Source organism: Barbus barbus (assembly GCF_936440315.1).
Source record: "Barbus barbus genome assembly, chromosome: 12".
Classification (NCBI taxonomy): domain Eukaryota; kingdom Metazoa; phylum Chordata; class Actinopteri; order Cypriniformes; family Cyprinidae; genus Barbus; species Barbus barbus.
This window is the reverse complement of record NC_136740.1, coordinates 5,078,697-5,096,729: the sequence shown is the minus strand read 5'-3', so window position 1 is coordinate 5,096,729 and position 18,033 is coordinate 5,078,697. Positions and strand designations below refer to the sequence as shown.

General features: G+C 38.4%; 1 protein-coding gene across 1 annotated transcript in view; it reads left to right on the top strand.

Moving 5' to 3' along the window:
• Positions 1 to 18,033, top strand: part of LOC306877519 (glutamate receptor ionotropic, kainate 2) — a gene marked incomplete at its 5' end in the record, with an annotated part of 188,183 nt that overhangs the window by 69,613 nt on the left and 100,537 nt on the right. The window contains 2 exons of the mRNA XM_079429310.1: positions 12,402 to 12,455; positions 13,042 to 13,215. Of these exons, the coding sequence (XP_079285436.1) occupies positions 12,402 to 12,455; positions 13,042 to 13,215 (228 nt within the window). The remainder of the gene's footprint in view (positions 1 to 12,401; positions 12,456 to 13,041; positions 13,216 to 18,033) is intronic.

The window sequence follows — 18,033 nt, the reverse complement described above, 5'->3', positions numbered from 1 at the left end:
CTGATTTCACTAAATTAAAATTAACTGATATAATTAATATAATTTTTTCCCCCAAATTTTTAATTATACGAGTAAAGAATCCTTTTCATTATATTATCTAACTTGAACAAAAGTGAATAATAGGGTTTTCTAAATAATGTTGCAGCGAGTCACAGGTGTACAGAAAATGATTGCACATTCATTTAAAGAATTACAGATATGCATTTAAGATCACATAAAATATTTTTTTTGTTTATTATTATTTTATTGTAATAAGTACCATCAAATCTTATGCCACTCTGCTGAGGAAATAACTATGCATACATGCAATACTGTACATATAAAAACAGAATTCACCACAAACAATTTAGTTTTCTTTCGTAAAAAAAAAACTGAATACACCCCCCCCCCCCTCTTTCCCCTAATAATCTTTTCCCATTTATGTTGTATTAAGATTGCATTCGGTTGCAGCTGTCTCAAAAAAGTTTTACCATGCCTTCATTAGTTATTTTGCTTATTCCCAAGCCTTTTATGTATATATTTTATTGTTTTACCATTATCCTAGACCCAGACTTTCAGTCTTATTATTAACTTTGAAAGTATGAAAATCCATCATAAAATATTAAAGTTAGAAAAAAAGTTGTCAAAAGGTTAGTGTATTTGCTTACCAAGAATATGAGAGTGTCAGTGAAGAGCATGCTTGATATGAAATATGATGAATGTGATGTGTGAAGTAAACAAAGAAAAAATCCAACATAGCCATTTCCACCACATGATGCTACTAAACATAATTTGAGATGCTAATATAATTGTGAGTAGGCAAAACAAAGTAGCAACAGTAGTTTTTAACTGCAAGAGGAAAGTTCATTGAGACAAACTTTAAATATTGGTTTGACAAAACAGTGTCTGAAATTGTACAGTATCTACACAGTTTGAAGGATAGCAGGCAGACAAACAAACATATTTATACATTTTACACCTGTACCTTCAGCTGCCCACTCTGACAAATCTACTTGCATCATTTTATTGAAAATATGAAAGAATACAGAAGTTGGCCACTACTTTAGTGTGGAACTGAAGTTCTATTGTGATGTAGAATTATTAATTATAAGTACTGAGTGATCATAGATTTTAGAAAACAAAGCAAGGGAACAACTGATCCTCAGTCTCAAGCAGGGCAGTGGTTTGGTGGAACTTTATGTGTTTATTCTGTGAGTGGGGACTGAAGAACTCCCTAAATGCTATAAAGACTGTGTTGTGTTGTATTGTATTGTATTGTAGAGGATTTAAGTCTCTTCAAGCAGAGCTGCAGGCACAATAACCTAAAAGCTTATTGAGAGTTCACATCAAAAATTAGAAACAATTTTTCAACAATTTTCAGGGTTCCAACTAGTGTTAAGCATATCAACAAAACTTGTTTATCTCAAGACAATTACAATTGCATTGTATAATAGTATCCTGAGACCCAGCTACAGTCTGTCATCAAAGAATTTCTTTATAATTGCCTCCCATAACTGTTACACTACTGCGTTCCCAAACAACAGTCATCCACCTTCGAAAGCAATGACCGCATTTATTGTGTTTCATCTGCTCACTCTAAGGCGCAAGTAATTCGTTTTATATAAAAATTATTATACTCAGTGGCTTCTCCTACTTTTCTTAGTGATATGTATTGCCAGTTTATCAGGAAGTGACTATTTTGTTCTCTTTGACTCGTTTTATGCAATATTCCAATTGTGTGCCCAAGTTAAATTCACAACTCTGGATGGAAACATAGTGATTGCCTCTGTAACAGGGCGAACGAGACGTGAGACGTGCGGATCCATGCTTTATTCAAAGCTGTGGTCACAAACAGGCATGGTTCAGTAAACAGCAAACAGACATGAATGAGGCAAGACAAAGAGTATTCCCAGGACAAGCGTGGGTCGTCGATCGGCGAACAATATCCAACAGGGAAAGGCAGAGAGATAATCCAGGTACACGAGCAAAAGTCCAAGCAAGGTGTAAACAGAGTCCGAACGGCAAGGCAAAGGGTTAATCCAGGAAACATGGGCAAGAATCAAAACAGGCAAGGCAAGACTATGACAACTAAGTGGGCTCCGTAGAGTAGCTATCGCTAGGAGAGTGATATACACTATACAATACTTGGCGATCTGACTGAAGAAGTCCATGGCTTAAGGCGTGTGATGGGAATCAGCTGTGTGTGTGTCGTCAGTGCAATGGATGATGGGAACTGTAGTCCGGGGGTGACGTGCAACAGTTAGTGTAGTGCAAGAGTCAATGTGGTGAGCGAGTGACCTCTGGTGGTGAGTGAACGGAAGTTCATAGACCGGATTCGGGACAGACTGAATAACTGAATAACAGCACTCTGACTCATTTTCAAACTGTTTATAAAATAAAGTTTGGGAAAAATATATGGACATCAATCCATAAAAACATGAATTTCATGAAGTTCATGGTCCAAAAATAATTTGTACTTTATATATATATATATATAATTTATTCCATGATCTGTCTGAATACTGGATTCTGATTGGCTGGCAGGTATGCAGTAAAACTGTTTGATGCACAGGTAGTTCCAAGTCAGTTTAATAGTGACCGCTAATAATATGGTGATTTTACCCCCTTTTTATGTCATGAAGGAGAAAAGTGCATGCAATGTTGTTGACCTGTTAATTTATTGTCTCTTTTGATCTTGTGTGAGATTGATTTGTACACAATCAGTGAAGTGTACAGGTTTCATTGATTACCTATCAGCCAGTCAAGCTTACATACTCCGTCAGTCAGTATGTTTGCATGTAATTAGTCAATAGAGTAATGCTCATGATGTGAAATGCCCTACAAGATCACTGCTCTTAACCACTGTTGTTCCTTATATCTACAGTATACTGTATGCTATATTTTACTTTGAAAATGATTTTTGAAGCTGTAAATAAAACAAAGATGATTAGAATGTTTTACAAGAAAGTACTATTTCAGTCTTTCTGCTTAAATTCACGTTTAATGCAGTGTTACTTGCCATTTCTTAAAATTTTTGTTAAATGTGCTAGCCGTTTCTATTCTGTAGGATATAATGCAATCTAATCTTAATGGGAAAGACTGATTAAATAAAGTTTGCCAAATAATGGATAAGGATATGCACTGCTGTGAATAGTCTCGCATTAGAAAAACCCAAAGAGAAAACTGATATTTCAATGTGTGACTTAACTGCAAGAATTTTCGGCCAATTACAGGAATAATCAAATATTAAAGTGGGTATTATTCAGCTAGAGATTGACTCACAGACCTCCTTAATCAGTTTCAAACCACTGAAGTGATAATTAAGATACTCATTATTAGTGGCAGTGGATATATGCTTCTATAATGGCAGCTCTCAGAGGGTTTGTGTGATATCCACATTTGAAACTTTTGGCTTTGTGAAGTCATCCACACTTTTGAACTTTGCAAAATCTGCTCAGGCTACAGAGCCATTATTTCCCAACCACACAAGACTGCATTTAATAATTAATTTCACTTTGGGGCTGATGATGGCAATGATAAGTGGATCTAGCAAGAATGCAATATTTGAGATAACTGGATCTATCAGATTAGTTATTATTATTATTATTAGCAATTTTATTATTTTCAATTTAGTGCTTGTGTCTGTCCAAAAAAGGTTACAAACAGCAGGGTGAAAACAATATTACAGTAAAATACAGTAAATGCTAATAAAAGGCAAGCAACATTTTTATTGCATACCTGGGATAGCAAAATACATAGGCTTATCAGGTTTTAAAATAGGAGAAAACACTTTTCATTTCTTTTGTTACTGGTGTCAAAGGAGTAATATGACTAATTCTAACATTAGCCATGTAGAATTTATAGCATTTTTTACATTAAAATGGAGGAATGATCCATCCATCCATCCATCCATCCATCCATCCATCCATCCATCCATCCATCCACTGAAGACACAAGTTTACATACACCTTGCAGAATCTGCAAAATGTTAATTATTTTATCAAGAGGGATCATACAAAGTCCATGTTATTGTTTATTTAGTACTGACATGAATAAGATATTTCACATAAAAGATGTTTACATATAGTCCACAAGAGAAAATAATAGTTGAATTTATGATTTATGATAGTTGAAATGATTCCGTTCAAAAGTTTACACACACTTGATTCTTAATACTGTGTTGTTACCTGAATGATCCACCTCTTTATTTATTTGTTTAGTGATAGTTGTTCATGAGTTCCTTGTTTGTCCTGAGCAGTTAAACTGCCTGCTGTCCTTCAGAAAAAATCTTCAGGTCCCACAAACTCTTTGGTTTTCCAGCATTTTTTGTGTATTTGAACCCTTTCCAACAATGACTGTATGATTTTGAGATCCATCTTTTCACACTGAAAATTACGGAAATGTTAGGAAGTTTTTTTTTTAAATTTGAATAAAAGGAAAACTAAAATCATTTCAAATCATATGAGCCAATATTTTATTCACAATAGAACATAGCTATCATAACAAATGTTTAAACTGAAAAATTTTACAATTGTATGCACAAAATGAGCTAATTTCAAATTTGATGCCTGGTACAGGTCTCAAAATAGTTGGGACGGGGGCATGTTTACCATGGTGTAGCATCTCCTCTTCTTTTCAAAACAGTTTGAAGATGTCTGGGCATCGAGGTTATGAGTTTCTGGAGTTTTGGTGTTGGAATTTGGTCCCATTCTTGACTTATTTAGGTTTCCAGCAGCTGAAGAGTTTGTGGTTGTCTTTGACACATTTTTCCGTTTAATGATGCGCCAAATGAATGAATGAATGATGCATTTATATAGCGCTTTATTGTATATTGCTGTACACCCAAAGCACTTTACAATCATGTAGGGGGTCTCTCCTCAACCACCACCAGTGTGCAGCATCCCCTCGGATGATGCGACGGCAGCCACATTACAACGGCGCCAGTGTACTCACCACACACCAGCTACAGGTGGAGAGGAGAGAGAGTCATAGAGCCAATCAAGTGTATGGGGATTATTAGGAGGCCATGATAGACAAGGGCTAGTAGAGGGAATTTGGCCAGGATTCCGTGGTTACACCCCTACACTTTACGAGAAGTGCCATGGGATTGTTAATGACCACAGAGTGTCAGGACCTCGGTTTAACATCTCATCCGAAATACGGTGCTTTTTTTTGGCAGTATAGTGTCCCTGTCACTATACCGGGACGTTAGGACCCACACAGACCACAGGGTGAGCACCCCCTGCTGGCCTCACTAACACCTTTTCCAACAGCAACCTAATTTTCACCGGAGGTCTCCCATCCAGGTACTAACCAGGCTCAACCCTGCTTAGCTTCAGTGGGCAACCAGTCTTGGTGACAGATCTGGACTGCAGGCTGTTGTAATAGCTGCAGCATTTGGTTTTGCATTGTCCTGCTGAAATACACAAGGCCTTCCCTGAAATAGACGTCGGCTGGAGGGGAGCATATGTTGCTCTAAAACCTTTATATACTTTTAATCATTAATATTGCCTTCCAAAACTTGCAAGCTGCCCATACCGTATGCACTTATGCACCCCCATACCATCAGAGGTGCTGGCTTATGAACTGAATGCTGATAACATGCTGGAAGGTCTCTCTCCTCTTTAGCCCAGAGCACACGGTGTCATGATTTCAAACAAAAATTTCAAATTTGGACTCGTCTGACCATAGAACACTTTCGACTTTAAAACAGTCCATTTTAAATGAGCCTTGGCCCACAGGACACGACGACGCTTCTGGACCATGTTCACATATGGCTTCCTTTTTGCATGATAGAGCTTTAATTGGCATCTGCAGATGTCACGTCAGATTGTGTTTACCGACAGTGGTTTCTGGAAGTATTCCTGGGCCCATTTAGTAATGCCAATGACAGAATCATTCCGATGAGTGTCGTCTGAGGGCCCGAAGACCTCGGGCATCCAACAAAGGTCTTTGGCCTTGTCCCTTACGTACAGAGATTTCTCCAGTTTCTCTGAATCTTTTGATGATGTTATGCACTGTAGATTGCCTTTGCAAAGCCTTTGCAATTTGACGTTGATGAATGTTGTTTTTAAAGTATTCCACAATCTTTTTACGCACTCTTTCACAGATTGGAGAGCCTCTGCCCATCTTTACTTCTGAGAGACTCTACCTCTCTAAGACATCCCTTTTATAGCTAATCATGTTAAAGATCTGATGTCAATTGACTTAATTAGCTGCTAGATGTTCTCCCAGCTAAATCTTTTCAAAATTTCTTGCTTTTTCAGTCCTTTGTTGCCCCCGTGCCAACTTTTTAGAGACCTGTAGCAAATTTTAAATGAGCTCATTTAGTGGATAAAAGTGTAAAATTTGTCAATTTATACATTTGTTATGTTCTCTATGTTCTATTGTGAATAAAATATTGGCTCTTAGTTTTCATTTTATATAAAAAAAAAATGTCTCAACATTTCTGGAATTCGGGTTGTGTGTATATATATATATATATATATATATATATATATATATATATATATATATATATATATATATACCTATTAAGAACAGTGCAAATACGTAGGCGGTGATGGCGGTCTTCCGTGTGGCGGTGCTCTCAAACGTGTCCAGGTGTGGGTGAGTCCGTGCGGTGCTCGTGGCGTTGCAGATCGGTCACACACTGCTGTCTGGAGGGAGAAAGAGAACAGAGGATTAGGTCGCTGTCTCATGGAGAGGCTTCTCATCCTTCCTCTGTGGGCACGCTGTTTATAGCCAGCCCGGCTGACAAGGTGCAGGTGTGGCCGATCAGCCCGTGATGAGCTGTGAACAGGTGCTCCACGTGTGTTTCCAGGGCAACGCTGATGTGGACTCAGGACGCTCGTCACAATATATATATATATATATATATACACACAGTTGGGCAAAAAAGTATTTAGTCAGCCACCAATTGTGCAAGTTATGCATGAGAGAGGCCTGTAATTTTCATCATAGGTACACTTCAACTATGAGAGACAGACTGGGGGGAAAGAATCCAGGAAATCACATTGTAGGATTTTTAATGAATTAATTGGTAAATTCCTCGGAAAAATAAGTATTTGGTCATCAACAAACAAGCAAGATTTCTGGCTCTCTCAGACCTGTAACTTCTTCTTTAAGAGACTCCTCTGTCCTCCACTCGTTACCTGTATTAATGGCACATGTTTGAACTCGTTATCAGTATAAAAGACACCTGTCCACAACCTCAAACAGTCACACTCCAAACTCCACTATGACCAAGACCAAAGAGCTGTCGAAGGACACCAGAAACAAAATTGTAGACCTGCACCAGGCTGGGAAGACTGAATCTGCAATAGGCAAGCAGCTTGGTGTGAAGAAATCAACTGTGGGAGCAATTATTAGAAAATGGAAGACATACAAGACCACTGATAATCTCCCTCGATCTGGGGCTCCACGCAAGATCTCACCCCGTGGGGTCAAAATGATCACAAGAACGGTGAGCAAAAATCCCAGAACCACACGGGGGGACCTAGTGAATGACCTGCAGAGAGCTGGGACCAAAGTAACAAAGGCTACCATCAGTAACACACTACGCTGCCAGGGACTCAAATCCTGCAGTGTCAGACGTGTCTCCCTGCTTAAGCCAGTACATGTCCGGGCCCGTCTGAAGTTTGCTAGAGAGCATTTGGATGATCCAGAAGAGGATTGGGAGAATGTCATATGGTCAGATGAAACCAAAATAGAACATTTTGGTAAAAACTCAACTCGTCGTGTTTGGAGGAGAAAGAATGCTGAGTTACATCCAAAGAACACCATACCTACTGTGAAGCATGGTGGTGGAAACAACATGCTTTAGGGCTGTTTTTCTGCAAAGGGACCAGGACGACTGATCCGTGTAAAGGAAAGAATGAATGGGGCCATGTATCGTGAGATTGAAGATGAAACATGGCTGGGTCTTTCAGCATGACAATGATCCCAAACACACCGTCCGGGCAACGAAGGAGTGGCTTCGTAAGAAGCATTTCAAGGTCCTGGACTGGCCTAGCCAGTCTCCAGATCTCAACCCCATAGAAAATCTTTGGAGGGAGTTGAAAGTCCGTGTTGCCCAGCGACAGCCCCAAAATATTACTGCTCTAGAGGAGATCTGCATGGAGGAATGGGCCAAAATACCAGCAACAGTGTGTGAAAACTTTGTGAAGACTTACAGAAAACGTTTGACCTCTGTCATTGCCAACAAAGGGTCTCAAAGTATTGAGATGAACTTTTGTTATTGACCAAATACTTATTTTCCACCATAATTTGCAAATAAATTCTTTAAAAATCAGACAATGTGATTTCCTGGATTCTTTCCCCCCATTCTGTCTCTCATAGTTGAAGTGTACCTATGATGAAAATTACAGGCCTCTCTTTTTAAGTGGGAGAACTTGCACAATTGGTGGCTGACTAAATACTTTTTTGCCCAACTGTATATGTTTATAAGCAGTTTGAGCAGCAATATTGTGTTCAGTTTTAACTCTTTCTTTCATTTTGGATCTTTGGGTAAGCATTAGAGGCACTTCATCTGGTACTTTGGAAAATATTTCTGGAAAGTGCATCTGAAGTGGCATTTAGATGTATTTACACAGTTTAATGTAGCTCAGATGGGACATGGATGCATTTAATCTGCAGTTACTGATGCACATATAATGCTTTGTTTAAAAAACAAAATGATGAATACAGATATTTGAAATTATTTAAAACATAAAAAAAAATGTTGAAATGTAAAATTAAAAACACCATGTGGCAGCAAGTCACTATTAATGAGTGAGTCACTGAATCAATCATTCAACACATTTGTTCAAAAAAACGGATTCATTCAATAAGGAAACACCATCCATTGCTCAGAGACTCAAAACAGTGCTGTGATCTTTGTTTAGAACAGTTTTATTTGGCAAAATTGAGCAAAATCAGGCAACATTGTGTCTGAAATGTAAGTCACTGTTAGAAGTTGGGACTTCAGTTTGGTGTTTTTCTGTTTCATCTATCTGTTCCTGTTTTCCCTTATTTGGTTTTGTTCCGGTTTTCCTTATTCCTTATTCCTTATTAATTAATTTAGGCTAAGTCCGTTCACCTGTGTTTTGTCATTATCTCGTTCACTCCTTTGTTTCCATTTTCTTTATAAGCATTCAGTTTGGTCATTATGTTTGTTGAGTCTTAATGTTATGTGAACATTATATGGATGTAGATTTCTTGTATTCTGAAACCCTTGATTCATTAAAAGCCTGTTTTCCATTTACCCACTGTTTCCCGAATCCCTTGGAGGAGCGTTCTGTAACAGAAGACTCGACCGACACCGAAAATGCAGACGGCTGTGGAGGATTTCATTGAGCTCGTTCATCAGCTGAGCTGGCCTGACGCCGCTTTAGGTGCGTGATCCGATTTTTAAGTAGTTGAAAGGGAAGCATTCCCGTCTCGCTGCTCAGTTTTCCTCAGCACAGCACAGCACGTCATGCCAGCTCACGCCACGCCAAGAATCTCCACATACCGCACTAACGGTCCGAAACGCCTGCCCAGCCCCAACTATCCACACACCATCTACAGCTCTGTTGAGGGCCTCAGCCCAGTACCGCCCGCGGCGAAGTCAGTGCACCCGCCGTCCGTGGGGAAAGCCCGCCAGAGAATCACCAGTGCCTGCTCCTCGCAAGTGCCCTCCAGTGCCTGCTTATCACCAGGGCCCTCCTATGAATCCGGTGGTCCCGTCCAGCCCTCCTGCGTCTACTACAACTCCGCTGGTTCCATCCAGCTCCGCGCCACCAGAGCGCCCCCAAGTGTCCGTGCTTCCAGAGTGACCTCCTATGTCTCCGCTGGTCCCATCCAGCTTCGCGCTGCCCGAGTTCCCTCAAGTGTTCGCGCCTCCTGAGCGCCCTCAAGTGTCTGTGCTTCCAGAGCGCCCTCCTATGTCTCCGCTGGTCCCATCTAGCTCCGCGTTGCCCGAGCGCCTCCAAGAGTCCACGCATCCAGAGCGCCCCTCCTATGTCTCCACTGGTCCCGTCCAGCTCCGTGCTGCCCGAGTGCCCCCAAGTGTCCGCACTTCCTGAGCGTCCCCAAGAGTCCGCGTTTCCAGAGCGCCCCCAAGAGCCCGCTTCTCCTAAATTATTCCCAGAAGGGAACCTCCCCAAGATTTTTTTTCTGGGGGGCCATATAGTCACTGCCTGTGTGGCCGGGCCAAGGCCACAGAGCTCCCTGATCTGCCATGGCCTAATGAAAAAATAATAGGGCCATTGCTCCCCGAGTCTCCTGATCCGCCATGGCCTCCCGAGTACCCAGATCCGCCATGGCTGCCTGAGTCTCCTGTCCCGCCATGGCCTCCCGAGTCCCCGAATCCGCCATGGCTCCCTGAGTCTCCTGTCCCGCCATGGTCTCCCGAGTCCCCGGATCCGCCATGGTCTCCAGACTCCCCTGATCCGCCATGGCCACCGGACTCCACTGACCCGCCCTGGAGGCCTCTCTTGTCCCGATCCTGCAGTGGCCTCCAGGGCTCCCGCCCCCCCTCCCCGGTGGAACTGTTGTGGCACGAGACGCGCCTTCCGGGAGGGGGGAGTAATGTTTGAAGTTGGGACTTCAGTTTGGTCTTTTTCTGTTTCATCTATCTGTTCCTGTTTTCCCTTATTTGGTTTTTTTCCAAATAAGGGAAAACAGGTCCGTTCACCTGTGTTTTGTCATTATCTCGTTAACTTTGTTTCCATTTTCTTTATAAGCATTCAGTTTGGTCATTATGTTTGTCGAGTCTTAATGTTATGTGAACGTTATATGGATGTAGATTTCTTGTATTCTGAAACCCTTGATTCATTAAAAGCCTGTTTTCCATTTACCCACTGTTTCCCGAATCCCTTGGAGGAGCGTTTTGTAACATTCACTTAATTTTAACTTTTTTAAAACTTATCAAACCAAGTTCTTATGTTATCATGCTTATGTTATCTTATGTTCTTATGATATATGGAGAAAAACGGCCCTCTTCGTCTGATATAGATTAACTATATTAAATAAAAGACATACAGAGGCATTTCTGCCACCTACAATTTAGAATGCCTTGAATTTTGATGATTCTAAATGAGTTTTAATAAGCTAAATCACATAGTGTATGTGTGCACTCTCTGTGTGTATTTTTGTGAGATAATGTCAGATCGCACATTAAACAACATTAAACCACACTTACCGTATTATCTTACCATATAGGCTACTGTATGTCACACACCCAAGACTCGACTTGAATGGGAAATTAAATCATTTGCAGTCACGTGAGCACTCCTTTGCGCATGAGCAAAGGTGTTTTTAGGAGTCTAACTTGGAAGTGCCAGACCACTGATCCGTCCAACCTGCTTTCTTGCAGTCTGTGTTCTTTGTAGTAAGTAACGAATATGCATCAGAGTAAAAATGTACATTTTAATTAGGAAATTTAGTGGAGTAAAAGTGAAAGTTGACAGAAATATAAAAACTCAAGTAAAGTACAGATTCTCCCCCAAAAAAAAATTAAGTACTGTAACAAAGTATTATTGCTTCGTTATTTTACACCACTGCATGCTAATAGTATATTAGCTGTTTATTAGTAGGCTACTTATAAAGCACACATTAAAGCATGACCATACTTTAGATCTCTTATTAGGTAATTGTGAATTCTGCAGTCAGCACAGCCTCAGCTGCTACTACAGGCAACGCAACTCGCCAAACCACACTTACCAAGAGCAGACAGCACAGAATGAGCTATGGGGCAGTTACAAAGGACACAGTCTTGCAGTCAAAGAAAGCTGGACTGAGTCAGCCGAATACATAGGTTTTGAGACGTGTTTTTCAAGGTTGAACTATGCATCACCGATGGTATCAAGCAAGACATCCAGTGGCCAAAGATATCCAGCTGTATGCAGGTGCACATAAATTCACTTTAAATGGGTTGATGTGGACTTCCTAAATAAAAAGAAAAAAAAAGAAACAATACATTGACTTCAAAAGAATTTTTTAATGTCAGTGCTTCACTAATTAATGTAATGTCTTTCATTGTCTCAAATATTGATATTGATTTGTGCAGTTCATTAGATTATTTTGCATATTGTGTAATCACACAAATATTTTATAACAATATAATACAATAATAAATAAAATACATATACACTTTTTAAAACCAGATTGGTTTAGAGGTAGAGCACAGGCATGGATTTCACTCTGTATTGTATTTATGGGCACTGAAGAGAGCTAAGGGTGTTTCAGGGGTTTAAGGGAAAGATAGACTGAAAGCTTCAAATGATTTCAGCTCTCAGTCCTTCAGCATATAAAATGATTACAAGCATATAAACAAGAAATGCCATTATTTCTGCCTGCCTACCCTTTGATTCAGTGATAAATTGCACATTTTTAAAGAATAGCGTTACTGCTCCCTTGTCTCAAAATGGTTTCGTTCATGGTTCTCAATGTTTTTTCAGGCTCTTGCCATGGGAATGATGACAGAGTATTACCACTACATCTTTACTACCCTGGTAAGTTATGTATGAATCTTTATATTATAAATCACATTCAAAACCACAGTGATATTCATAAAATCAGTTGGCTTTCAGGTTATTATATTCCCTAAATAGGAACATAGAAGCTTTTTTTTTTTTTTTTTTTCAGTGCTGTTTCCTATTTTGACCACTGATATGTTTTACTCTGAGTGACGCCAACAAAACATTATATTATTATTTTAAAATGACATGATCTTTTTTCCATATCCCATTTGCAGGTCTACGTTATATAAAAATGTTTAGCAAGTTATTGTGATGTATTTATATTTAATTCAATACACAAATGATTCATACAGCAGTTAAATCTAATACACATTTACTTAAGAATATTTTTCCCCCTGTATTTTTGTGTCAATAGGAAAAACTGTCAAATAAATGAAATAATATATATTGTATTTATTTATTTGTTCCGTGGCTGGTAAATGTTCTGTTTTTGTTTATGACATCAGGGAAGCTCACTAGGTTTTAGATTAAAGCTTGTATATAACACTCATTCGTTTTGCGGTTTAGTTTTTTTTTTTATCACATTTCAGTAGATTTATAAACTTTTCACATTTTTTAGGATCTCTTTGCGTTGGATGTGGAGCCCTATCGCTACAGCGGGGTCAACATGACAGGATTCCGGATCCTAAACACAGAGAACAGCCAGGTGTCCTCCATCATTGAAAAGTGGTCCATGGAGCGTCTTCAGGCGCCTCCTAAACCAGACTCTGGCCTGCTGGATGGTTTTATGACAGTAAGACGCTTTTACAGCATTTTCTCTTTTAAAATACTTAGGCCAATGATTTTCAGCTGGCTTTGGCTTAGGACTCAGATTTTACATGCCATCATGTGGCAAGCATACACTGATTCAAAATTAATACTTTATTTTGATAGTCCACTTTAGAAAATCTCCTAACTTTACGTAACATTTCACCTACACTACGAGTTATTAGAGTATTAGTAGGCTGTCTGCTTAATTTCTGCTAACGCTTTATTTTGATGGTCCCCCAACAGACATTTTACTGACTATAAGTAGCTTTATACCTAGCCATAAACCTGACCTAATAGACCCCTTTTCTGTTAGTAAACATTGTGACATTTTTCTGTGGGCGGAGCTTAGGTGCAGGCAGAACGATTCTCCTGACCGCTTCTCTAACGCTAGCTTTGAAGTTTGTTAGCTTGTGTTTTTTTTTTAATTTTGACTGGAGAAAATCAGATTTTACCTGCTTATGTAAGGTCACTCACTGTTTGGGACCGCAATTGTTATTTGAAAAGGTTAACTTTAACAGACGAAACCGGATTGGCTGAACTGTACACGCTCACTCAAAGCATGGATGATCTGACAGGATTACCTCCGGTTGAGTGACTCACATCTATAGAGAAACTTAACGTGTATATTACATCTATATTACAGAAGCATAACGTGACAAACTCACCTGTGTCTATCTAGTCATGATGTATATATATATTTCAATTTCAGCAGGCAACTACTGTTTTTTTTACAGCTACATGAGAGTGAACTGGGCCACAATACAAAAAAGTAAAGCATTCAATGTGATGGATATATTATTTGAAGATATATGTATTATGTAATAGACATATTGTTATTTTAAAGTATGTGCCTCTCCTGTAAATTATGTAAGTTTACAGTGACATTACAGTACCTTTACATTACATACAGTACATTTTAAGTATGTGAATATTTTCTAGAAATCAAAATTCCAGAAACTGCTCATTTTGAACTTTCTATTTGATTATTCTTAAAAATTCCAGCGACAATCTATCATAACAATTTATATACAATTACAGATGATTTAAGCATATGAATCGTAATTGTATTGTTTTACACACATGCACACAGATATCATTTCATACACAACATAGTCGTGATATGCATAATAAATCGTTAGACTTGAAACACAAACCATAATCCATAACAACAAAAGACAATACTTTATTTATCTTTTTATGATAAGAAGTGAGCGCTGCAAACGTGAGCATTTTGACGATAGTTTGTGTCCAGTGCACTCATTTTATCGCATTTAACCACAGCTGTCGTCGTTTTTTTGTCAAGCAGTGGTAGCAGGTATGCGTTAAAATGTCAAATTGGAGCTTGTATTATGTTGATTCTGGCACCCAACATCACAACAAGATGATATTTTAAGCTCCTTTTGTAGCCGAATCTGTGCTGGTTTGAATTGGCCGCCTCCAGTTTTCGCTTTGTTTTGCCTCCAGCTAGCGCTGTGACGTAATTGTGACGCTGGCACAAAAAGGGTCTATAGTCTACTAATACTCTTAATACAGAGTTAGTTGATATGTAGTAGCATAGTTACTTATAGTTTGAACATCTAAAGTAGACTATCGAAAATAAAGTTGTTTTTTCATACAAAGTGAACAAAAATGAAATAAACATAAAATATTTGAATACATATGCACTATATAATAATTCAACACACAACATATACATCTTATTGCAATTGAAATTGTATTTAATGTAGTTTGTGTTATTTACTCCAAGTAGTTTTGGTTCACGGTTTTCAAGGATGAGGTCATGTCACGCAGCCTGTCTATGCTGGCATCTGTTTTACTTAGCTGGACCATGTGACAGATGAATTTGTGCCAAAATATTGAGTTAACTATGCATGCTAACTATGCATGACTATAGTTGAATTTTAGTATTTAGGGTTTTCTTTTCAATGCATCAGAACAGAGTTCGGAGAGTTTTTGGTGGTAATTGTTTTAAGTCTCTTGCCTGTTATTTACAATAGTTAAGTCATCAAAAAGCATGATATGAAAATACAGTCAAGGTGATAGTAGAGTTAGTTTTTTTAATTGATGCTGGTATGCGCAGCAGGAAGTTGTTTGCTCTGTCTGTGTATAGCACTATTTCCCAGAGAACTTGGACCCACAACCTGCTGGGTACGCTGCGATCTGAAGCGCGTGTGATAAACAGGGTCTCTGTTGTACTGATCTAAAAACTGTCTGATATCAGCATACTGGCAGTATCCCAGTTCTTCCTCAACAGTGGCTCTCCTATCCGGGAAAAGGACCAAAATATGAACTCACTAGAGGCTGGGTGAGACGGAAACAGAGGAAAGATGAGAACTCACATGCCTAAAAGATCCAACCTGCCAAAATAACTCTCATGGGACACAACACAATGACACTTCATTGGACTCGTTCCTTTACGTCCTGTTTAGAGATAAATTTACCCAGCTATTATAAGTGAAGACTTGATTGATTTACTCACGCTCATGTGAATCCCAACCTGTCTGGCTGTCTTTGTTCTGTGGAACACAGTAGGAGATATTTAATAGAATGCACGGGGACCGTGGGTGCTTAAAGTCATGGCTTTTAATGTTTTAAATAATAAGAACATTGGTTGGGCTCATCATGGTGCTCATCACAAGTCTGCTGCCTGCTTGACTTTCCAGTCATCTTGCTGTTTCCAATATTGAGTCGGTTTGTTCTGGAATGGTAATGCAGTAAAAAAAAATAATTGTGCAAGACCTTTAAAGCGTCTTGAAGGGATACTTAATCCAAAAAATGAAAGCTCTGTTATCATTTACTCATCCTCAACTCATTTCAACCCCGTAAGACTTTGAAGACACAAATGAAGATACGTTATTGTTAATATTCTCTTGTCATTTTTGTCTATCCATTAAAAGTCCAAGCAAACAACAGTATCAAGCATCAACAAGTACAAAAATACATTGTAAAAGTAAGCCATACTGTGTACGAAGAGTAGTTTATTCCAACCTTTCTGAAAAGACAATTGTTTTTTTATGATGAACAGATTTAATTTTTATATGAACATTAATTGATGTACGTTTACAGAGCACATCAAATATGGTAAATGAAAGCTGAACCATTTTCGCTTCATGTGTTAGAACCAGAGAGGTTTGTTTTCACACATCAAGCAAGTATGGTGTGCAATTATTAGAACTTATTTTTCCACACTAAACTGTTATTTTGATATCACCGATTTTAGATTAAGCTGCCCATAAATATGGGTGATTTTCTTGAAAGGGTCTTAAAAAGCCTCAATTTGCCCTTCTACTAATAAAGGCCTAAAAAGGTCTTAAATTAGAGCAGAAAGTCTTGTCTTGTTTTGTTTTCTAATACAAATATCTGAACTTCCTTAAATCAATATATAAGTCAAACAATCTGAGTTTATGCTTAAAACAACAGCAAATACAGTATATGTCAAAATATATGTCAATGAGGTCTATTCAAAGGGAAAGTTTTTACTTTGAATTTTTCTAAGTCCATTAGCAGATATTTGCCCTTGGTGTAATAAAAAAATAGCTTTCATTTGGAATACATTTCTCAGAAAGACTTTTATGACATTTTGCTTCTCAAGCAAATGCATCTTGATTTAAGAATCTTTAGACATTTGCATTAGAAAACAAAATTTAAATTTTTTTGTGAAATGAAAATGAAATGTAACATAAAAGTAGACCAAATGACTGTGTTATATTCCATGTCTTCTAAAGTAGTCCTTGACGTCAAACCTGACATGACCTGAGACGTTGTGACATAGTTTACTTTAAATGTATTCCTTAAACAAATTCATTGTACATCTGTAGAAGAACGATTTGGAATATAGTTCTCAAGTTGTATGGAACTTTTAAATTGCATTTTTAAAGCTTAACAGTGTGAATTTTCGAAAACATATATTTGTTCAAAACATCTCATGGCAGAACTAAAATCATTCAGTTTTGGAACAGCATGAGGGTGAGCAATCCTTGAATAATTTGAAGAAAGAATCCAGTAGAGAGTGAACTATATCCACACACTCATGCAGTGGATATAGTCAGCTGAAGGGAGGCCAGCTGGAAGGTACATTTCCCCTTTCTAACCCAGTCGATTAAAAGACTCAAAGCCTTTAATTAGATGACTCAGCCTGTCTTACAGTACAGCTCACAAAGTAACTCATCAGTCTATCTTCACTCATCGGCTCAGAAAAAGGACAAACTCTCGCAATTCAAGACTGTCTATCCACATGTCAATCCCTTTCAGCTATAACATTGACAGCCATGAATATTTAGAAACCATAATGGTTCAGGTTTTCCTGAGAGGCGTTAATTAATCAGCCAAATGGCAATCAGTCAGAGGCTAATGCATATTGACACTGTAAAAAGTTTCCGTAAATGTCTGATTAGCAGGTTCGCTATATTTATGGTTCTGTTAAAGCTTTATATTGAACCACTGTAACATACTGAGCTGAGATTGTAACAAATACTGTACTTAGTGAGAGGCATTATAATTGGTTCTTTTTACATTGTCAATATTTATTTAGTTTTAGCATTTGTTCAAAGCTAAATTTTAGGTTTAGCAAATTCTAAATATTTGAACACATCCACTGTCAGTTCACTGACTATTGCATATTGATGAAGAATATTGCATACAATACTCGCAAGCACTTGAGAAAATCGCAAGCTCCACTGCAACGCAACTTCCAAGACTCAAAATGTCAGATTAATTTTAGGAGTGCCTGTGATAAAGAAAGTGAGAAAGATTTAGGATTTTCCAAACTTAGACAGATTCATCCAATTAATTAATTAATAAA